This window comes from Amblyraja radiata, chromosome 28 (assembly GCF_010909765.2).
Source record: "Amblyraja radiata isolate CabotCenter1 chromosome 28, sAmbRad1.1.pri, whole genome shotgun sequence".
Classification (NCBI taxonomy): Eukaryota; Metazoa; Chordata; class Chondrichthyes; order Rajiformes; family Rajidae; genus Amblyraja; species Amblyraja radiata.
Genome location: NC_045983.1, coordinates 24365959 through 24390879, shown reverse-complemented (window position 1 = coordinate 24390879; position 24921 = coordinate 24365959). Strand labels below are relative to the sequence as shown.

The window sequence follows — 24921 nt, the reverse complement described above, 5'->3', positions numbered from 1 at the left end:
GCTCCATTGAAATAGTGAATAAGTAATGCTGTGCAGAAGTTTAATATGTTTATTCTTTGATATCAATAGCAAATTTTTGTTTTTTTATTATAAGCAAGAATTTCTTGTGTATGTATAAAGGACGCACCATGTAATATTGTCTCCACTACTGTGTTTTGTGCAGGACCTGTGACAGTTGGTCAACTTCAACGGACTTTCCGCAGAGATAACCTGTCACCATATCCATTTATTTCATCGACCCACAATCAAAGTCCTTTACATACAGTGTCCATTAAAAATTTATCTGGGTCTAATCCTGGTGGCCTAGATCGAACTCCGATTCCCCCACGTACATGGCACAGCTCTATTGGACTAGTGGCTGGACAAATTGATTCCACCTCTTCATCACCATTTTCAGACAAAGCTATTCCATTTTCTGTCATACAACGATTTCCGACTGAGGTCACCTATACTCTGCAACCAAATCCTAATAATGTGCATGTCCAACAAGGATCTCAAGAGATAGGAAGTGCTGGCCAGAAATATACCAGTTATCTTACTTCTCCTTCACAGTATCATCAGGCCTTCTATCCAACAGGTATAATTTCATTACATTTCTAGTTATTGCTATACACTAAGTTGTTTTCTCTCATCTTGATTGTATGAAATGCATTTTTCAATTGCTCAAAAGCACACAATCTATCAAATATTATGTTATCCCAGGTCTCGACTGCATAAGGAACTGTGACAAAATTAATGATTTGGCATAAAGTTAATTTAGGGCAATATGTGCTAAGGATGTATGATATTTATCCCTCTGTGCTAAGAGAAATTATGGTGAATATTTAAACAGCATTGGTGAGCAATAGAGGAAATTGTACCAGCAGAGTGTGGTGCACTTATTGGTAAATAATTCAAAATTTTAATTTAACCTAAATTACAAATGGATAATGGAATAACTTAGGAGGAATAAACAAATATTTTGTAAGCAATATTAGTAAAAGGAGAGGAGAGATAAAGGAGCTGAGTCAAGTTTGCTTCCACTGTGCTGCCACAGGACATCCTGGAGTTTCCAAAATTACACCCAACCTTGTAATCAGATATCTTTTGACATGCTTCTTGGGCTAACAGTATATTCTTGCTCAAATATCATGCTTCAACCTAGTTATTTTTATTTACATTTTTATTTTTTATTTTTTCCATGTCACACATCATTTTTCACTTTGACCCTTCCAATGACTCCATCCGATAATTATGTCATCTCCGTTATATATTCTGTTCACTCAGTGTGCTTGAATTTCAACTTATTGGTAAAATATAGGAAAGTCACAAGGCTTAAGTTATGTTTTGGACAGGAAAATAGAGAAAACACAACTATTATTCTTATGTAGACAAAAATGCTGGAGAAACTCAGTGTGTGAGGCAGCATCTATGGAGCAAAGGAAATAGGCAACGTTTCGGGCCGAAACCCTTCCCCAGCATTTTTGTCTACCTTCGATTTTCCAGCATCTGCAGTTCCTTCTTAAACTATTATTCTTATCGTAGTTTTACTAAGATGGCCTCAAACTGTTTGCAACTATCCTTTCAGTTCTTGGATACAATGTGGCTTTCATTTTCCTTACATTGATTTCTACAAATGAATCAGACAGCTAATTGATGAAGAGATATTCACAGAACCATGATCTACAACAATAATGGCAGGTGATGAAGTGCTTCGAAAGGTTGGTTATGGGACATATCAACTACTACCTCAATAAGAAACTTGACCCAACTACAGTTCACCTACCATCACGATAGGTCCACGGAGGATGCGGTCTCACTGGCTCTCCACTCTGCACTCGACCACTTGGACACTAACTAAAAAGGCAATACAGAGAGAAGAGATGAGGTACGAAGGTAAGCTAGCCAAGAATATAAAGGAGGATAGTAAAAGGTATGTGAAAAGGAAACAAATAATTAAGACCAAAGTTGGACCCTTGAAGACTGAAAAGGTGAATTTTTTATGGGGAACAAGGAAATGGCAGATGAGTTGAACAGGTACTTTGGATATGTCTTCACTAAGGAGGACACAAACAATCTTCCTGATTTACTAGTGGCCAGAGGATCTGGGGTGGCGGAGGAACTGAAGGAAATCCGCATTAGGCAGGAAATGGTGTTGGGTAGACTGATGGGACTGAAGGCTGATAAATGCCCAAGGCCTGGTGGTCTGCATCCAGGGTACTTAAGGAGGTGGCTCTAGAAATTGTGGACGCATTGGTGTTCATTTTCCATTGTTCTATAGATTCAGGATCAGTTCCTGTGGATTGGAGGGTAGCTAATGTTATCCCACTTTTTAAGAAAGGCAGGAGAAAGAAAGGGAATTATACACCTGACATCGGTGGTGGGGAAGATGCTGGAGTCAATCATAAAACATGAAATAGCAGCACATTGGATAGCAGAAACAGGATTGGTCCAAGTCAGCATGGATTTACGAAGGGGAAGTCATGCTTGACTAATTTTCTGCAATTTTTTGAGGAAGTAACTAGGAAAATGGACAAGGGGAGCCAGTGGATGTGGTGTAACTGGACTTTCAGAAAGCATTTGATAAGGTCCCACATAGGAGATTAGTGGGCAAAATGAGGGCACATGGTATGGGGGATAGAGTGCTGACATGGAGAGGAAATTGGTTGGCAGACAGGAAACAAAGAGTAAGGATTAACGGGTCCCTTTCAGAATGGCTGGCAGTGACTCATGGGGTACCGCAAGGCTCGGTGCTGGGACCGCAGCTATTTACAATATACATCAATGATTTGGATGAAGGGATTCAAAGTAACATTAGCAAATTTGCAGATGACACAAAGCTGGGTGGCAATGTGAACTGTGAGGAGGATGCTATGAGAATGCAGGGTGACTTGGACAGGTTGCGTGAGTGGGCAGATGCAGTTTAATGTGGATAAATGTGAGGTTATCCACATTGGTAGCTAAAACAGGAAGGCAGATTATTATCTAAATGGTGTCAAGTTGGGAAAAGGGGAAGTATAACGGGATCTGGGGGGTCTTGTTGATCAGTCAATGAAAGTAAGCATGCACGTACAGCAGGCAGTGAAGAAAGCGATAGGCATGTTGGCCTCCATAACAAGAGGAGTTGAGTATAGGAGCAAAGAGGTCCTTCTGCAGTTGTATAGGGCCCTAGTGAGACCACACCTGGAGTATTGTGTGCAGTTTTGGTCCCCTAATTTGAGGAAGGACATTCTTGCTATTGTGGGAGTGCAGTGTAGGTTCACAAGGTTAATTCCCGGGATGACGGGACTGTCATATGCTGAGAGAATGGAGCGGCTGGGCTTGTATACTCTGAAATTTAGAAGGATGAGAGGATATCTTATTGTAACTTATAAGATTATTAAGGGTTTGGACACTTAAGAGACAGGAAACATGTTCCCGATGTCAGGGGTGTCCAGAACCAGGGGCCACTGTTTAAGAATAAGGGGAAGGCATTTAGAACAGAGATGAGGAAACACTTTTTCACACAGAGTGTTGTGAGTCTGTGGAATTCTCTGCCTCAGAGGGCGATAGAGGCCAGTTCTCTGGATACTTTCAAGAGAGAGCTTAATAGGGCTCTTAAAGATAGCGGTCAGGGGATATGGGGAGAAGGCAGGAATGGGGTACTGATTGTGGATGATCAGCCATGATCACATTGTATGGCGGTGTTGGCTCGAAGGGCCGAATGGCCTACTCCTGCACCTATTGTCAATTTTCTATTGTCTATTGACAATAAAAACCAACGAACTGATTGTGGACTTTGGAAGATGATGACCCACAGTCCTGTTTACATCAAAGGGACGATGGTGGAGAGAGTCAAAAACTTCAAATTCCTGGCCGTGCATATTTCCGACAATCTTTCCTGGACCCAGCACACTGATGCAATCATAAAGAAAGCACATCGGCGCATCTACTTCCTGAGAAGATTACGGAGATTCGGTATGTCATAGAGGATTCTCTTGAACTTCTACAGGTGCCCAGTAGAGAGCATACTGACTGGTTGCATCGTGGCCTGGTTTCGGCAACTTGAAAGTCCAGAAGCGGAAAAGACTGCAAAAAGTTGTAAACACTTCCCAGGCCATCACCGGCTCTGACCCCCGCACCATCAAAGGGATCTATCGTAGTCACTGCCTCAAAAAGGCAGCCAACATTATCAAAGACTCACACCATCCTGGCCACACACTCATCTCACCACTGCCATCGGGAAGAAGGCCTGAGAACTGTAACGTCCAGGTTCAGGAACAGCTTCTTCTCTACAGCCATCAGGCTATTAAACACTACAACCTCATAAGCTATGAACTACAATAAACTATAATTATTATTGCACTGTTATTGTTTGAACTTTTTTTCTGAGTTTTTTTAATATTATTTATAATGATTACATATTCTGTTGTGCTGCAACAAGTAGAAATTGAATTGTTCTATCTGGGACATATGACAATAAACTCTTGACTTGACTTGATCCACCATTATAGTGCTTAGATACATTTTTCCCATTGTATGGGAAGATCCAGCTAATATTATGATATAATAATAATAATAATAATAATAAATTTTATTTATGGGCGCCTTTCAAAAGTCTCAAGGACACCTTACAGAATTTAACAAGAGTAAAAAACATATAATCGGAGTAAAATAAATAATAAAGACATCATCAATACACAAATTAAAGACAGAATTCGATCCAAAGACAAAAAAATCAAAAACACAATATAAAGATATAAAGGGAGGGCAACTAACTTTGTGAGTTCTCGTCATTAGACCAGAATCCATAAGATCTCTAAGGTAACCTCCTGATTACTATCAACCATCCTCTTTCAACTGATGGATCTGTAAACCTCCATGTTAAATATTTCTGGAAAGCAGCACTGAGAGTAGAAATAGCTACAAGGGGAACCTTAATGTCCATCATTAAGAGTGCCTCATTAGCACCACCACAGAAAGAGGTGACCATATCCCAAATGACAGTTGCTAGCTGGCTCTTTGGCATGTAGGAAGCGAATAAACATAAAACTACTTCTCGCAAGTCTACCATGACAGGATTGGTAAAAGCAAGAATCACATGGTCTTTTAGACATAAATGCCATGTCTTCACACAGAGAACACATTTATTGTTTTAACCATATAACCATATAACCATATAACAATTTTGGGTGCCACTATCTTCATGCTAGATGGAATAGACTTGAGCAGCTCCGGCAGCTCAAAACTAGGCATCCTTGAGGCTCTGTGGGCCATCAACTGCAGTAGAATTGTATTCCACTACAATATCTAACCCTGTAGTCCAGCACATTCCTCAGACAGGCACTAGAGTTATGCGCAGGGCCCAACAATGCTTCAAAAAAGCATGCTGCAGGCATAAGCATCAGGTCTACTTAAAAATAAGTTGCCAACCTTAGAATATAATAACAGGAATGAAATGTTGGGGCTTTATAAGGCATTGGTCAGGCCGCATTCGGAGTATTGTGAGCGGTTTTGGTTCCCATATCTGAGGACGATGTACTGGCGATGGAGAAGGCCCAGAGCAGGTTTACGAGAATGATCCCGGGGATGATTGGGTTTACATATGATGCACGTTTGACGACACTGGGCCTGTACTCAATGGGGTTTAGAAGTGGACCTCATTGAAACTTACAGAATAGTGAAAGGCCAGGATAGAATGGATGCAGAGTGAATGTTCCCATTAGTGGGAGAGTCTAGAACCAGAGGGCATTACCTCAGAATAAAAGGGCGTACCTTTAAAAAGATGAGAAATTTATTTAGTTAGTGGGTGGTGAATCTGTGGAATTCTTACCACAGAGGGCCAAGTAATTAGGTATTTTTAAGGCGGAGATTGACAGATACTTGATTGGTAAGGGTGTCAAGAGTTAAGGGGTGAAGGCAAGATAATGGGGTTGAGAGGGAAAGATAGATCAGCCATGATTGAATACAGAGTAGACTTGATGGGCCGAATAGCCTACACCTGCTCTTATGAACTTGTGAATTGTGAATCTGATATAACTGTAAACTAAAATTATGTGCATGCTTATTTGCAATAAATAAACAGGATGCAGTGGACAGATCTGTGTATTCCAAAACCAATGGATCATATCAAAGCTCTGCTTTGTCACATCTAGTTCTGCACAATGAAACAGCTAACAGGAACAGGAGACACCAAGCACATCTATATCTATAGTGATGGAGTAGCCCAGAATATGTGTTACAGAAATGGTGGAGACATTTTCATTCATCACTCAGCGTTCCCACAATCCCAGGAGCCATATGAAATCGCCATGTGACTACAAGAAACAGCTCAAGGACCTGAAACAGCACAGGCAAATTGGACCAGTCAACATTCTGACTATAGTACCGAAGACTTGGACTCCATAACTAGCTATGAGTCATGTGAGATTTTTGTAAAGCAGTTACAATACTGGCATCCATCCAGCAATATAGAACATTGGCCAGGGATGTTCTGTCCACACATACTAGGGCAAATCCAAATAGACAATTGCTAACCAGTTATATCATCTATCATCAGCAAAGAGATGGAAGGTGTAATTGATAGTTCAATTAGTTGACATTTACTCATCATCAACCTGCTGACTGATATTCGGTTTGGGTTTAATGAAGACTACTCAGTTTCAAACATCATCGCAAACTTGATTTAAATTTAGACCAAATACCTAAATTCTGTAGTTGCTATAGTAGCTTTTGACTGAGTATGGCACTAAGGACCCTTGGTATATCTGATGTCAGTGGTCAACAATGGTAAAGCACTCAAGTGATTTGAGTCATAATTTATACAAAGGATGCTGGTTGTGGCTGTGATAATAGGGAATGCTGGAAATAGCATGGCAGGCAGCATCTGTGCCAAGAGAAACAGAGTTACCATTCCATTGAAGGCTTCGGATGTTTGGCATGCCCCCAACATCCCTCACCAACTTCTACAGATGCACTGTAGAATATATTTTTATCAGGATGCATCACAGCATGGTTTTGGAACAGCTTCATTCAAGACCACTAAAAATTGCAGAGAGTCAAGGACACAGCCCAGTCCATCATGCAAACCAACCTCCCTTCCATGCACTCCATCTACACTTCACGCTACCTCGGCAAAGACAGCAGCATAATCAAGGACCAGTCTCACCCTGGTCACTCCCTCTTCTCCCTTCTCCCATCAGGCAAGACATACAGATGTTTGAAAACGCCTACCTCCAGATTCAGGGACAGTGTCTTTCCAGCTGCTGTCAGGCAACTGAACTGTCCTTTCACCACCAGAGAGTGATCCTGGCTTCTCATCTACCTAATTGAAGATCTTCAAACTATCTTTAATCGGACTTTATCTTGCACTAAATATTATACCTGTTATCCTGTATCTTTACACTGTGGATGGCTTAATTATAATCATATATAGTCTTTTCGTTGAATGGATAGCACAAAACAAAAAGCCTTTCACTGTACCGCAGTACACATGACAATAATGAGCTAAGCTAAAATTCCAGGCCAATGATCTTTCAAATGGAATAGAAAACATTAGAAATGAGCTAGAGCTAGAGTAAATTGATTCTCAAAGCAAGGAAAGTAATGGAATTTTCACCTTTCCTACTCCAACATGAATGATGATATGTTGCTTGATTAACTAACTAACCAATCCCTGTCAATTCCACTTTATGTAAGTCATTCCTAGTGTAGAACACTTGTGCTCTTTCTTTCCATTAACTGTAAGTGGTTGGATTCTCTGAGGCTATGAGAGGGGCTAGGATTATTTTCTTCTTGTATATTTACCAGATCGCTTCATTATTTTAAGAATCATAGCAGGCCTAAGTTTACTCTTTTCTGAATAATCAACTGTTCAGACAACTTCTACTGTTGCAGTTCTATGCTATGTTAATAATCATCTAGGCAGTTTTAGGAATTTTAGTGTCCAGGAAGTCTTTCTCTAACCTTAACTTTGGTAAGGAACAATCTACAAATATTCCCTGTAAGCAATAGTGGCCCAAATGGTTACCAGTTAACTTACAATTGACAATTAATAATTTGGCAATACCTTCAAATCTCATGACAGCAGTTGTGGAAATTGAATTCACTTAAATAAATATTTGAATATTTTACAACAAAAGCTATTCTTTGTTATAATGATGAAGAAACTACTCGATTGTCATGAAACCAATTTGGTTACATTAAGTCATTTAGGGGAGCAAATATCTTTGCTTAGCTGAAATGTGAGTCCAGGGCTAAATTGATTGGAAGGGGACCCAAGCAGAATTGATGATGGAGCAACAATGGCAAGAGTTTCTAGAAGTAATTCAGAAGACATATGATCTTTTCATCCCAAAGAGGAAAAAATATACTAAGCGGAGATATAAACCACCATGGCTGACATAGGAAGTCAAAGACAGCATAAAAGCAAAAGAATGCATACAGTATGGCAAATATTAGTAGGAAGCTAGAGGATTGGAAAGCTTTTAAAAACCAACAGAAGGCAACAGAAGCAATAAGGAGAGAAATGATGAAATATGAAGGTAAGCTGGCCAATAATATAAAAGTGGATACCAAAAGTTTGATCAGATTATATAAAGAGTCAAAGAGGCAAGAGTGGACATTGGACTATTGAAAGATGAAGAGGGGAACAAAAAAATGGCAGATGGACTGAATACATTTTTGCACCAGTCTTCATAATGGAAGACACTAGCAATATACCCGAAATTCAAATGAGTTTGGGTGCAGAAGTAAGTGCAAGATGCTATTACTGAGGAGAAGGTGCTTCGGAAGCTGAAAGGTCTGATGGTGGATAGGTCACCTGGACCAGATGGACTACACCCTAGGATTGTGAAAAATTAGGTGTAGAAATTGTGGAGGCATTAATAGTAATCAGTCAGCAATGGTTCAGTCAGAAAATAACTAATAAATCTGAACTTTTTTAAATTTTCATCTGATCGTATTGCTTAAATTCTCCACTGGAATGCAAAGTACCAAGCAAATCACCCCAAAAAAACTTGTAATTGGGCCAAACTTTGGGATTTCCATTCGACCAGAATACAAAATTGCATGATTTCGCAGTCCTACTGTTGAGAAATCTATGTGTTTCCATTCCTAGCTAGATGTGAGGGCAAAAATAGCAAGCAGATTCACTTCAATGGGGAAGAACAATGGTAAACACAAGAACTAAGTATAAACATTTATTTTTATTTCTTTACATGAGTTAATTTATATTTATTGTTTCATAGTATCAGAAAAAATCACAGACGTTCAATCTCTTTGATAGTTTTGACAGCCAGTATGCTTGAAGTTATGGCTTACCAACTGACACCCATTCTCTGGCTGGGGCTTGTTGTTTATGAAAATAAAGGCCCTATGTTACTCAGAGTGTTGTTCATCAGTTTGGAGCCAGGTTACCCAAGGAATTTCACACTATGGGGGTTCTGCTCAAGGTAAGAATGGGTTCTGCATGCAGCAGACTGGAAAGCATGGGTATTAATGGTTTGCAGGTGATTTGGGCCAATATGCCCTTGTGAAATTTGTCATGCGGCATTTTAAAGAAATTTTACTGACAAGGGTTTTCTTTTTCTAGCTGTCTTGCAGTGTTGTCCTCCTAACTCCCACCTGGATCCAATGACAGGTTGTCCCAATACAAACACTTCTTCTTATCCTAACTACAACTATTATCAGGTGCGTTAATATAACATAGAAAATAGAGCATAGAATATAGAACAGTACAGCACAGGAGCAGACCCTTCAGTCAACCATGTTTGCACTCTAATCTAACTAATCCCTGGTCTATATTCTTCATTTCCTTCATTTTTATGGGTTGTCGAAATGCCCCTTAAATGTTGTTATTGTATATGCTTCTACCACCTTCCCAGGCAGGGCATTCCTGGCATCTATCATTCTCCGTTTAAGAGGTTTACCTCACATAACTTTTTTAAATGTTGCCACTCTCTCCTTAAGCCTATGTCCTCTAGTATTTAACATTTTCACCCTAGGAAAAAGGTTCTATCTATCTACTGTATCCATGCCTTCCATAATTTTAGATGCTTCTATCAGGTTGCCCCTCAGCTTCTGATGTGCCAGAGAAAACAAGTCAAGTTTGTCAAACTTTTCCTTATAAATAATACACTTCAATCCAGTCAGCATCCTGGTGAACCTGTCCTACACCCACTCCAAAGCCTCCACATCCTTCCTATTTTATGGCGACCAGAACAGAACATAATTCTCCTAACGTGGCCAGACCAAAAGTCTTATACAATTGCAACGTAATTTGCCAATGTTTATACTTTATACCCTGATCAATGAAGGGAAGCATGCCATAAGTCTTCTTTACCACCCTATCTACAGCTACATTGACTACATTTCTCCCATCTTGCCTCTTGCAAAGATGCCAACCCTAACACTCAATATCTCTGTCTCCACTGCATCTGCTCCAAGATGAGGCTTTTCATTCCAAGACATCTGAGATGTTTCCTTTCTTTAGCAAATCTGGTTTCCCCTGCAGATATGGGTGGAGCCCTCCGCTGCATCTCCTGTGTCCTGCAGTTCTTCTTTTGCTACCCCTCCCTCCAGACAGAATAAGGATAGCATTCTCCCGTTCCTCACCTTTCACCACAGTTTTCTCACCAGTTTTCGCTTCCATCATATTTGACATATCCTCCATCTTCAACATGATCCCACTATCAGTCACATCATCCCATCTCTGCTTCTTCCCCCACAGCTACCTTGATTGCAAATATCTACTGGTAAATTAGCTGGAGCTCCTGCCCTGTTTCTCCAAGGACCCCATCCCTTATTCTCAATTCTGCTCTTGGATAGCCAAGACATCCTCTTTAGTCCTCACCTGGGTCTCCTCTGTCCCATAACTCTGCTCTTGTTCTTCCTTCTCCCAGGTGGAACAAGAATTAAGTTTACTGCTCTTCACCTTTCACCTCACCAGACTCCTCATTCAAAACATATCTCTCCTATATTTTTTTACCATTTCAAAGTGATCCCCCACCAGTAACATCTTCCCTTCCCCACCCCTTTCTGTGGAGTCTCTTATTTCTGTAACTCCTTGGTTCGCTTATCCTTTCCCACCCAATCCAATGACATTTCCCCTGCAATTGCAGGAAATGTAACACCTGTTCCTACAACTCTTCTCTCACTTCATTTCAGGAACCCCAGCAGCCCTTCCTTGTGAGACATTGATTCATATAAACCTGTTCCAACCTCATTTAATGCATTCGGTGCTCCAGATATGGCTTCCTTTAATCGCTGAAGCCAAGTGTAACCTAGGCGACCATTTCACTGTGCTCTGTCCACCAGGAGCTGTTGGAGTACTTGGATAGCTTACAACCCAATAGTATGAACATTGAATTCTCCAATTTCAAGTAATAGCCCCCCCCCCCCACACTTTTTCCTCTGCACCCACCCCAGTCCACACACAATATTCCATTATCTTCCACTGCCCTAGTCACCATCTTTCTCCCATATTTTCTCCCATCTCCAGTCCCATATTTTCCATCCTTTATCCCCACCCACGGTTCACTTCCACCCATATCCCTCCTCCAGCATTACATTTCACTTCTCTTTACTTATCTGATACCCTTTTGTCTCCTTTTCACCTCTATCCTTTGTCACTACTCTGCCCATCTGCCAATCACCCCCTCAAACTGCACCTGTAATCCTCTATTCACCTATCACTTGCCAGACTTTGCCCCCCCCCCCCACACACTCCAACAGTCTGCAGAAGGGTCCTGACCAGAAACATAGCCAATTCCGTCACAGATGCTGCCTGATTCATTGCATTCCTTCAGCACTTTGCTTTTTAACACCCTGTCCACTTTGTATATCAATGCTGCTATGGGTCCTGCCATTTACTGTACTGTTGCTCCTGCATTTAACCTTCCAAAATGCACAACTTCACACTTATCCAGATTAAGTTTCATCTGCCATTGCTGCACACAAATTTCCAACAGATCTATACCCAGCTATATCCTCTGACAACCTTCCTCACTATCCATAGCTCTGCTAATTTCCGTGTTGTCTACAAACTTACTAACCAGCCGCTCAACATTTTAACCCATATAATTTAACATATTACAAACAACATAGATGCCCACACTAATGTTTGTTGAATATCATTGGTCACAGATCTCCAGTGTGAAAATTCTGTAGTTTAGAAAATAAGCTCAGAACTACTTATAAGATGTATAATATAACTATGTCCTTTTAAGCTTGCCTTGAACCCTGTTTCTCTTATTGAAACAAAGATTAATTATTTTACTTTGAGTTTTTTAACATGTGATTTAAGTAGCAGAGGGGGAGTTTGAGACAAACATCCTAAACATAATACATTTGTGGAGATAAGGGTTGAATAAGTTCTGAGGATCCCCATTCCTGGTTAAAGCACAGTTTCACAATACGACTGTCAATGTCATAGTTTGCATTGAATTTCCTGTAAAATATAGAATCAAAGTACAATCAATTTGAACAGTGCAGATCCAAAAGGAAGATTGCAGATGCTGAAAATCTGAAATAAAACAGAAAATGCACAAAATACTCCATGGGACAGACAGCCTCTGTAGAAAGAAAAATACAGTTAACGTTTCAGGTTTATAAACATAATTGATCAGAAACATTAGCTTCTGTTTTACATACCTAGCTGCCTAAATATATAATTTTGTTCCAATTGAAATAAAAAATATTCATCATCCAAATAAAAATTGTTTAAATTCTAAGAGATATACCTTTTTGCTTTAATTAAATGTTAAATGGAATTTGACATCTGATAATTTGAATTATCTCCTTCCACTAGCTCTTGATACCTCCAGTAATGAAATAGTTTCCATAAACTATCTCCACCCCACGTTTGCAATGTATGCCACTACAAACACTAACAGCTTAAATAAGATGAGAAACTGCCCCATACTTCATCCAGAGTATTGAAGATAAATAAAACAATTGATGTTTTAAAAGAGTGCCAACTGTCCTATCTGTTATATCCAAAAGGAAATTGACATATTTAGATTGTCTTTTACAGTCTTTGTTTTGCTGTGAAAGGTGTAGTCACTTGTAGGAAACACAGCAAACAATTTGAACACAGCAAAGATCCACAAAAAGCATGGGCTTGTGACCAGATCATGTGTTTTTACTGGAGGGGAAAGTATTTTCCAGGATGGCAGGAGAACTTTTATTCTTGCATAATATCATATTACATCGGCTCAAAATGCTAGAAGGGCTTCACTATAATATCATATAAAAAATCATGCATGGTCCATTATGAGTGTTAGAAACAGTGCAGCACTATTCTTATTCAAGGTGAATGGATTGTCTCACTCCAATGCCTGCCTTCACAGGGCTCTCACTTCACTTTTTTTCCTTGTTGCCAGCCAGGCAACCTCAGCAGCTTTTTAGGTTGCCAAATGACAGTTTAGGTGGTCATTTAAGACGGCTTGCATGACGCATGCGATAATGTGCTTGGACGAAGTGCGTAGTATCAGTCGGAATAATGGTCAATGAAGCATTCACATATTATTTCTGCTTCAAATAAAGTCACAAACCTAACATATTCACCAATCAAGCCATGATATATACCACAATAACATGCAGCAAAATTATAATACAGTATCTCAACTATTTTTACACGTTGCAATGAATGCAATTTCTATTATTTCTTTTCACTTCCAAACAAAAATCTGGTTGGGTTATTCAGCGTATGATCAACCTCAGTGAGACCAAGTGCAGGCTTGGCGATCGCTTCACCCAACACTTACACTCAGTTCACAATAACCAACCTGATCTCCCGATGGCTCAGCACTTCAACTTCCCCTCCTATTCCGAATCTGACCTTTCTGTCCTGGGCCTCCTCCATGGCCAGAGTGAGGCCCACCGTAAATTGGTGAAGCAGCATCTCATATTTCACTTGGGCAGTTTACACCCCAGCGGTATGAACATTGACCTCCAATTTCAGGTAGTCCCTGCTTTCTCCTCCGCTTCCCAGCTCTCCCTCAGCCCACTGTGTCTGCCTCTTCCTTTCTTCTTCCCCCCCCCCCCCACCCCACCCGCACATCAGTCTAAAGAAGGGTCTCGACCCGAAACGTCGCCTATTTCCTTCGCTTCATAGATGCTGCCTCACCCGCTGAGTTTCTCCAGCATTTTTGTCTACCCATTCACACAAGTTCTGTTATCCCATTTTCCTCACCCACTCCCTACACATTAGGGGCAATTTTACAGAGACAAGTTAACCTACAAAGCCAATGCGTCTTTGGGATGTGGGAGGAAACTCACACGCTTGCAGGGAGAATGTGCAAATTCAACACTGGTAGTCCCGAGGTCAGGATCGAACTCAGATCTCTGGCGTGTGAGGCAACAAGTCCATCAGCTGTGCCACTATATTTTATTTTCCGATGATGTGCTGGCCGTGGTTGTGCGCATGTGCTGGGGGAGGATGTGCAGGCCTTGGCAGTGCACATGTGTAAGGCAGCTGGCCCTGCCAGCGGATGAGGAGCGAGCGGAGAGCGGAGACCCGGCGGCCTGAACACGGATACGGATGGCGGGCGGAGACGGAGAGTGACAGAGAGAGAGCTAGAGATGGGGGCCCGCTCAGAGTTGAACAATAGGTGTCCCGGGTGCTTGCCACTCCGGGCAAAATGGCATGGCTCTTAGGTTGCCTGGCGGGATTTTAGGTCGCCATTGGCACCCGGGCAACCGTTAATTTCGAGCCCTGCTTCAGTTACCTTGGCTCATTTTCTTCCTTTCTACTTCCTCCCTATTCTTAAATCCTTCCATTATTCCTTTCAAATTAATTTGATTTTAAGTGTATTTATTTTGACTCCTCTTTACAATTTAAGCAAAGATGACTTAGTAATAGTTTTAAATCAATGTTTCGGTGGCACATTTTAAAAAATTGTCTCCTTTTATTTGCAAATAAAATTAAGTCATAAGGTCATAAGTGATAGGATTAGAATTAAACCATTCGGCCCATCAAATCTACTCCGCCATTCAATCATAGCTGGTCTATCTCTCCCTCCTAACCCCATTCTCCTGCCTTCTCCCCTTAACCTGTTCTAATCAAGAAAGTCAAACCTTCTGATGATGTCACATTTCAAATGGCAAGTTCAGTTGGAGGACCTTTTATATCTGTTATTGTTGTAGCAATTATCATTCTTGGTTTATTGCATCTAACATTATTGTAAACTAAGACTAATATTGCCTTTGGTCATAAGCACCAACATATATTTCTGAAAGTATGTGTGGAGAACAGAGAACAGAGATGCCTGAGGTTTTAATCAAAAAAAGAGAGGGGAAAAAATCACTCTTTCACCCTGTGAATTTATTAGCAACCGAAAGGTTGGTTTAGAAATTAATCTGAATGTTCAAAGACACACTAAATGATCATTGAACAACATACCAGTGACTACTTGGTTGTGGGTTGGCAACTGAAGTTCACCAGTGCAAAAAAACTGGCAAATGACTATTTGCATGGTTGGAGCCAGACAAGAGGAGAGAAGCAAGCCAAAATCTTGCAAGCAATGGGGTGCTGAAAGTGAGAGGGGTTTCTTTCATTCATCTTTCTTTGATTTGGGGAAGTTGAGCAATACTGTCAATACCATCAATGTTATCCATCCATTGTTGTCCTTAAAAGTTGGTGATGAGGCGCCTAATTGAACCACTGTGATGAAGGTAATCCTTTCTGAGAAAGATATACCTACAATGTTGTTCAGTAAGAATTTTGGGACATCTTAATTATTTAGACTAAGTGATAATGTAGGAAAAATAATATGCTTCCAAATCAGGATGTGTAACTAACAGAGGAACCTTCAGGTGATGATGTTCTGCTGGCTCTTTGTGTCAATGTCACTCGCTAGTCTATATCCATAGAGCCAATAGGATTGCTGCATGCAAGCATGCACTAGTTTATTCCCAGAGATGTTCCATATGGAACTGAATATTTGGCAATCATTAACAAGTGTCCGTAATTAATTTGATTGAAATAAAGCTGTCATTCATTTAAAACAGTGGATTGAAAGAACAGAAGCAATGGATACATTAGTAACAAAATAATCCCAATCATAATTTGCAATAATTGCGGAAGCGACTCAAGTTTGCACAATGAACATGGAAAACAAGCACAAAAGGAATGGGAAAAGTCTAACTTGTCTATGAATGTGTTTTGTCGTAAAACATATTCAGTTGTGTAAAGTTAGGACAGAGGCTGTAGGATTGTGCTTGCAATCGCTAAACTATGGTATTAACAACAAATATATATTTTGTGTCAATTCTGTCAGTTTAGGGGCTCTATTGATGAAAGGGTTTTCTGAAGCACACTATGGACACTATTCTGAAGTGACTATTGGCATGGTGCAAAATTAACAAATTATTTGAACAATCAAATGTGTGATACTAAATTGGCACAATTTTTGCCATTTTCAAATGCCACTCTACAACCTGTAATGCACAGGAGAAATCCAGGATCAAATCAGACTGCCCACTTTACAATGTTTACAGACTGCAGCTCAGTTTCCTTTAACTCTTAGAAAAACAACGATTCTGCAGGATGTGTTTGCCACATGAAATGATAATTGACCTACAGCTCATAGTGATAGACGCAATGCCTGTTTAAATGTCATTTAGACATATGACTGCAGGTAGCATAATTTCCCTATTTTCTACTTTTTTGCTCCAGAGACCTTTGGAAAGCTTTTCACATTTGTCATCATATAAATGCAGAAGGCCGATGATGTATGGATTGTTTGCCTCAACAGGGTACGAAGTAAATTTGCCCAGTACCGATCATAGCTACAATATGCAGGCACCCAGATTCATCTCTCTAATTTGATTCCTAAAGGTACAAAGTACCATCATGGGAATGGGAACTTGTAATGAACTGCAAGATTAGTTAACTACAAGAAAGGGTTCATGCAGATTTGTGTTAAAATTCCTACAATCTGCTATAAGATTTTTATATGCAGGCAATCCAGTATTGGATACACTTCTGTTCTAAGAAGATATAGGAGGCAAGAAATACCCATGGCAGACTTGGCTTATAACGCATGTGAAGATCTACAGTGTAGGCTAGTAGAGCTGTAACCTGAGCCACATGACGACGAGGTGTGCCATTTCATAAGCCATCAAAATATGAAAGAAACATTACAGATGCTTAGGTAGATTTTGAGCTTTTTGTTAGTTTCGCCCACAAGGATGCCAAATAGAATATAGGAATGATATTGGCCTGCTGCACCTTGCACAATATAGCAAAATCGAGAAGATTGCAGCTGAAAGTGGAATAATGAGAAGCAGGGGAAGGCTGAAGAATGGAACACAGCGCTTCCAAATCATCACATGCAATACTTCCTGAGGTACAAAGGACAGAATTGTTTTAAAATTTACAGCATTTGGTCTATTGTAAGAATATAATAAATAAAAACAGGAATAGGCTATTCAGCCCCTCATGCATGCTCAACTATTCAATAATATATTATTATAATTATTTTACCTCAGGGTCCCTTTCCTACATGAACTATATATCCCCTAATTACATGACAATTTAAATACATATTGATCTCTGCCTTGTGTATAGTCGGTAAGTGAGCCTTCAAAGTCCTCGGGTAGGGAATTGTAAAGATTTATTACATATGAGTGAAAAAAATCTTTTTATCTCTGTTCTGAGTAGTTGACCCCTTATTTTGACATTGAGACCCCAGCTTCCAATCTATCCAGCCTGGGGAAATATCAACTTTGTATCTGCCATGCTCTATGTTTTAATGAGAACACTTACAATTTTCTAAACTCAACGGCCCAGTTTTCTAATCTCTGTTTATATAACAAACCCACCATCCTAGGAGATAATCTAGACTTTAGAGACACTAGGGACAATTTACAATTTTATCAAAGCCAATTAACCTACAAACCTGTACGCCTTTGGAGTGTGGAAGGAAACCGGAGCACCTGGGGAAATCCCACACGGTCACAGGCAAAATGTACAAACTCATACTGACAACATCCATAGTCAGGATCGAACCTGGGTCTTGGTGCTATGAGGCAGCAGCTCTACTGCTACACCACTGTGCCGCCCCAAATCTAGTAAGCTTTCATTACACTCTTTATTTTGTAAGTATATCTTTCCTTTTGTCGAGAGACCAGACATTACACAATACCACATTGTTTCAAAACCAGTCTTGTTTTCATCCTTAATTTTGTCTGAAGAATGGCCCCGACCCAAATCATCACCTAACAATTTTCTCCATAGATGCGGAGATTCATGGAGTTACTCCAGCACTTTGTGCTTTGTTCATGTTAACTTTGTTTTTCTTTCCAGAGGTGTTGTCTAAACTGTAAGTGTTTCTGAGATTTTCTGCTTTTTTGTTCAGATTTCCAGACTCTATATTCTTGATTGTTTTTGTTTGCTTTCTTAGGCTGTAGACTCATTCTATAACATTCCATATGTTCATTCAATCTGTTGATGCTTTTTGCCTCCACCATTCTTGACCCCACCATTTTCTGAATGAAATTATTTTCCTTCGATTCCCCTCCTTCCTTCAACCAATTACCCTAAACCCATGAAAATTAGATTTGTATTTCTCCATGTTAAGAGAAATAAGTGTTCTGGTTCTGCCTGCCTGACTCTTCCATTCTGTACACCTGAATTAAATTCCCTCTCAGCAATTTTTGTTTCTAATGAAAATGATCTCTGCTCAGAACTAAATTCTTCAGCATCTCTTTCTTGAGGTGACAAGAAGGTGACCAGAACTTTCAGCAGTACTTCAGTTATGGTCTAACTAGTGTTTTGTATAGGTACAGCAAAACATAATTATCCTCATGTTGTATATCTCTGTCAATTAAGCTAAGTATCCCACACCATTTTATCTACTGACTTGTTACACTCAGGGAACTGTGCAGATGCACACCAAGATTCTCTGTTATTCAAGTTCATTGTCACATGCACCAATTACAGTGATATTTGAGTTACCATACAGCCAGACAAATAAAAAAAGAAAGCAATACACAATAATAATTTTAACATAAACGTCCACCACAGTGGAATCAACATTCCTCACTGTGATGGAAGGCAATAAAATTCAGTCATCTTCCTCCTTTGTTCACCCATGGTGGTCGGGGCCTTGAACCCTTAGCACAGCCTCTGCTGACGGCCCAATGTTAAAGCCTTCTCGACACTGTTCAGTATTTTTCTCCTTATTGTCTATTTCCAGACTTTGATTTCTGTAATGCATTATCTTGCAATTCTCTGAATTAAATTCCATTTGCCATTCTTTTATTCAAATGATCATTCCTACAACTATTTCCTTATAATTAACCACAGAGATAGTTTTGATATCATCACCAACCTTTTAATCATAGCCCCTAAGTAGAGTAAGAGTAAGTTTTAAGTTTAATTTCTTTAAAAGTGGATGTGCCTCCAAGTAAAATGGGTAAGGAAGAAAATAGCAGAGTCTCTGAACATGATTTTGCAATCCTCTTTGGTTACAGGCTGGAGGACTGTACTTTTAAGAAGAAAGGGATATGAAAGGAATAGACCAAGTAATAAAATGTCAATCAGCTTAACATCAATGGTGAGCTTTGTGCTGATCCCTAAATGTTAGTGGCATATATTTCAATTATTTGGAATTAAATTTAGATGCTATGCCAGTCAACAAACTGATGGATCATCATAAAGTCCTATCTCCCATTCAGAGGATGAAAACTATTTTTTAATCTGACCGTGCCAATATGTGAGTCCAGACCCGTAGCAATGTGACTTATCTCTAACTCTTAACCAAACTATGAATAGCTCCCTAAACCATCTAGTTAAGAAGGTTATTCACCATCACAGTTGTTATCTCAAGAGTAATTAGTCCTAGAACCTTCTAGAAACATGAACTTCTCTAAAATCTGATTTGAATCTTGTCTCTTCCTTGAATGCTTCTGTCTATATTGCTTAATCATTCTTTATGAGAATTCTGCATGTATTATCTTTTTACACTGACTCTGTCTCAGTTTATGTTAGAGCACTAGAATTCACCTGTGATAAAAAAAAATATTTGCATCCCAGATACTTAAATATATGTGGACCTGCATTTTCAGGAGTGCAAATGAGGGAGAAGTAATCTAATTGAAATATGCAGATTTGCAATTACTTTAGGGTTGCCGGACACAGTGCGAACTCCATCTTCAAGTTCGCCAACGACACCACCGTTGTTGGACGAATTACAGATGGTGATGAGTATAGAAGTGAGATCGACCAATTGACCAAGTTGTGCCAGCACAACAACCTGGCTCTCAATATCAGTAAAACCAATGAACTGATTGTGGACTTTTGAAGAAGAAGGATGAGGACCCATAATCCTGTTTATATCAACGGGACGATGGTGGAGAGAGCCAAAAAGCTTCAAATTCCTGGGCATGCATATTTCAGAAGATCTTTCCTGGACCCAGCACACTGCTGCAATTATAAATAAAGCAGATCAATGCCTCTACTTCCTGAGAAGATTACAGAGATTCGGTATGTCAGAAAGGATTCCTTTGAACTTCTACAGGTGTACAGTAGAGAGCATATTGACTGGTTGCATCATGGCCTGGTTCGGCAACTTGAACACCCAGGAGCAGAAAAGACTGCAAAAAGTGGTGAACACTGCCCAGTCCATCACCGGCTCTGACCTCCCCACCATCGAAGGGATTTATCGGAGTCGCTGCCTCAAAAAGGCAGCCAGCATCATCAGAGACCCACACCATCCTGGCCACACACTCATTTATCTATCTGGGACATATGACAATAAAACACTCTTGATTCTTGACTTTCTTGACTCTTAAGAGAGATGAGATGAAATATCTTCTCGAGAGGATAATGAAAAATTGAAATTCTCAACCTAAAATGAGTGTGGTGGCTAGGTTACTGATCATATTTAGGGCAGGGATTGATAGATTTTTTTCATATGTTATGGGAATCAAGCTTATTGGGTTAATCTAGGCAATGATGTTAATGTAAAAGATCAGGCATGGTCTTATTAATTATCACAGCAAACACAGAAGAGATAAATGTTCTACACCTGTTTTTATTTATTTTATTCTTAGAGTTTTACATTAATTCTTCCATCACTCTCTAACTATATTTGCATTAAAGTAGAATATACCCCCATGTTGGTGAAATAGCTCCACTAAACCTGGCTGTGTTTACTACTGTTGGGAATTTAACTTCCATTGATAAAAATACATATATTGATGCTCCTGAACACATCATCAGTGATGTAACCTGGGGTCATTGGGTGTTTCAGGTCTTTCAACATCAGACACCCACACCCAGGCGACCCAGCTGTGGTTGATCAGATGGCATTCGCTCCTCCCCATGGAACTCCTCTCCTGATCCAGAGCCATCTCGAGGCTTTCTCCACTGCCTCTGTGGTGTTCTTGATGGCTCTTCTTCTCTCCATTCCGTTGATGCCCAGTGCATTCAAGGCTTTGTAGAGCGATTGCACTGCAAAACCTCTGCAGCCAATCTCGATGGGTATACACCTTGCCTACAGTTTAATTACACTTCATGTGATATATCCATGCGATTCTGTGTGTCTTTATATAGACAACCTATTTTGCTGCTCCACTCTATTCCAAGTAGTTAGGTGAACCTTCTTAATCTTGTTTGTTTTAAGTCCATGAATTGATAGATTTTGTTACATACAGTATCTGTTGTATTAAAGATCATTCTGTTTGAAATATGACCATTATCAGAACAATATTATTTGGATGGGGATAAGTTTAAGTTTATGAAAGTTATGTAAGATCATTGAAAGAGATTTCTCTGCTGATGAATTTAATGTAAAAAATTTCAAAGTCTGTGGAGGAAAAATCCAGACCTGGTGGAATCGTGATTGTTATTTACATGAAAAGAACATACTGGAGAAAACAAATGTAGAATAAGCGACTACTGTAAAGCACTTGCACTCCTTGAGCTTGTGGGTGCATGCCATTTTAACTCTCATTCCCTTTCTTGATATGTCTGTGCTCAGCTTCTCCATTGCTATGGACAGGCCAAATACAAATTAGAAGAACAACATTGAATATTTTGCTTGAGTAGTTTACAATCCAACAGTATGGACATTGAATTTTCTAATTTACACTCAATCTTTTACTCCTATAATATACTCACCTGTCTGCTGAGTTTTCTGCTCTCTTTTTTTTGTCTACACCATCCACTTACCCCTGCCCCACCGGCTTTCATCTGAATTATGAACCAGGGCCTGGAATTTCAGGAATCTGGAATTTCTGATGGAATAATATTTACATAAAATTAACAGAGAGGTATCAACAAAATGTCTATTTGTACAAAAAGGAAGTACACAATTGTTAACATTTAAATTATATAGAGTACTGCATAGACAATGTAAACATTCTTCAGTATTTTAAACAAATACAAGAATAGTTTTTTCAAGGCAAATTTATATTGCAATATGCACATTGAAATTTCAACTTTCTTACCCTTAGAATGCTGCCATGCAGTCTTCATATCCTGTTGATGTTCTACACAACAATGCAGCAGCCTGGCACTGCACTGCTACAGACGAATCCAAAAAGTCTGAAGTTAACTTGGAAACTGTCTTTCAGATAGTGGATGAATTAAGAGCTTCTCCAAAGATTCAGTTGGTGAAAATGGATACCACTGAGAATTCATCACCAATGCAACAATCACGGAACACCCTACAGACCTCAAGCACTCCAACATTTACTGACAATGCAGGAGCCAATGTACAAGCAATGAAAATTCAGTCTCTCACTTCTGCAGTCTCAGAGATTAAGTCTTTTGTGGTAGCAGCCACAGCAGACCAATCACTCTCATGTTCACTGCCAGTAGTTGCTGACAGCGTGCACACAGCTACTTCACAGCCATCTGAGAATACAACCATTGTAAGCATTGTACCAGAATCAATACCTCCTGATCAGTGTCTACCTCAAGGCAAGGTGTCTAAGCTGTGCCATAATGCATCTCTGCACCCAATAGTGTTTGTTGAGGATGGACCAGAATCCAGCACTGAAAGAGTAAGTTATAATAGAAACATTGTTAACACAGTATGTGAAAAAGTTACATATTGTAAGCAAACCGATTAATGTATTTGTTTAGGAGCAGTTATCATTCTTACAATAATAGACCATATCATCACTAGAAAAACAAGAAAGCCAGATTTACAAGCTTTACAATGCTATATCCAATTGTATTAATATTCAGCTTAATAGCTGTAAAGAAATACATATATTCTGCACATCAAGTCTGGATAAAATTCTATGAAATTCTTCAACAGGAATTTATTTTCACCATTCTATTAAAGTGTGAAAGGCCATGACTCAGCTGGATTTGTTAGTATGTAATAGTGGTAGATACTAGCTTTGACCTCACATAAATGAATGAAATTCAGACAGAAACAAAGTTATAATTTAAACATTTTTGTTTTCATTTTCTGATCAGATATGAATATCTCCCATTTAAAAAAATAAAATGTTAATATCTCTATTGAATTAGCAGATGGAGCACAGAGTGTGTTGTTTTTATTTACTATCATACTTTCTCGAAAAAATGGAAAAAGGACAAATGCCGAATATTTGGAACAAATATAGATAGTACAAATGCTAAAGTGAAAAGGTCGTCAAGTATTACAAGTATCCACCTAAATTGGAAATGAGTAAAGAGAATAATCCAGAACATTTATTGTCCTTTACCTTGCAGATGTTGAATCCCTTGCTGTGTTATTCATGATATTCTGTGTCACTTAACTGTATTCAAGAGTCAAGTGTATCTCAATAACCTGAGCAATATGGTTACATCCTTCAGTCCATCTAGTCTATCCATTGCGGTATTTGCTAATGCATTTCCAATAGCATGCAATCCCGTTTGTTGATAGAAATTGTCCAGTTTATTTTAAAGAACCATAAATAGGTGCAGCACGGAAACAAACAAAAAGATGCTGAAAATCTGAAATAAAAACAGAACGTGTGAGTAGCACTCAGCAGGTCAGGCAGCATATGTGTAGAGAGAAACAGTTAATATTCAGATAGATAATTTATCATCATTTATAAAAGAAGCATATTTCAAGTTTCACAGAAGGTGAAAGAAGAAGAGAATCTCGTTGAAAAAGTGGAAACTAAGAGACTGGAATGCAAACAGAGGAATGCGTATATAAGAAAATGAATGAAAACAGAGGTGGGAGCATAACAGAAATCAGGCTGATGCTGTAAGAAACTGTGAGGTAATTGCTGGAAATTTGAAATAATAGAGAATTATGAAAATAGCAGCAAGACAGGCAGTGTCTGTTGGGAGAGAAAAACTAAGTTAACATTACAAATCATGATCTTTCATTGGGCTGGCCAGGTCGGAGACAAACTAAAGGCTGATTATCTGATATTGTTGAATTCAAAGTTGAGATTTGATGACTGCAACATGTCTTGTTAGATCATTGTAAAATGCCAAAATAAACGAGATCAAAGTAGGATCATGATGGAAGATCAGAGTTACTCATTTGAACTGAATACATGCTTTTCACAAAGCCATCACCAAATCTGTATTAGGTTACTCCAAAGCAGAGGAAATCACAGAACATCCCATTGAGTACGTGGATTGTTTTCTTTTGAAGAGCAAGAAGAACTGTCTATTCAGTCCCTCAACCCTGTTCAAGCATTTTATCTATGTGGCTCGAAGGAGGAATTGTAAATGAAGTCACTGGGAATTAGAGAACTAGAGTCATACATTTGAGATAGTTGCCGTTGCTATAGATGAATTATTCTGTTCTAAGGTATCTTTCAGTGGCTGCTAATAATTTTCTGTTTCTGTTGAAGACCTTCCTTTGAGTGATCTAAGCATAAAAACATTTTGGTCTATTATCATTCCATCTATCATTGAAACAGCCATGCTTGTATACAAAAAAAACAAGTATATTTAGATTTTAACAGCTACATTGCACTTGCACATGCGCCTGATAAAGGCTATCTCCAGTT

General features: G+C 39.3%; 1 protein-coding gene across 1 annotated transcript in view; it reads left to right on the top strand.

Annotated features, from left to right (window-relative positions):
- The window catches only part of hsf5 (heat shock transcription factor 5), a 43230-nt gene that overhangs the window by 6893 nt on the left and 11416 nt on the right, over positions 1-24921 (top strand). The window contains exons 2-4 of the mRNA XM_033046394.1: positions 176-577; positions 9551-9648; positions 22423-22974. Of these exons, the coding sequence (XP_032902285.1) occupies positions 176-577; positions 9551-9648; positions 22423-22974 (1052 nt within the window). The remainder of the gene's footprint in view (positions 1-175; positions 578-9550; positions 9649-22422; positions 22975-24921) is intronic.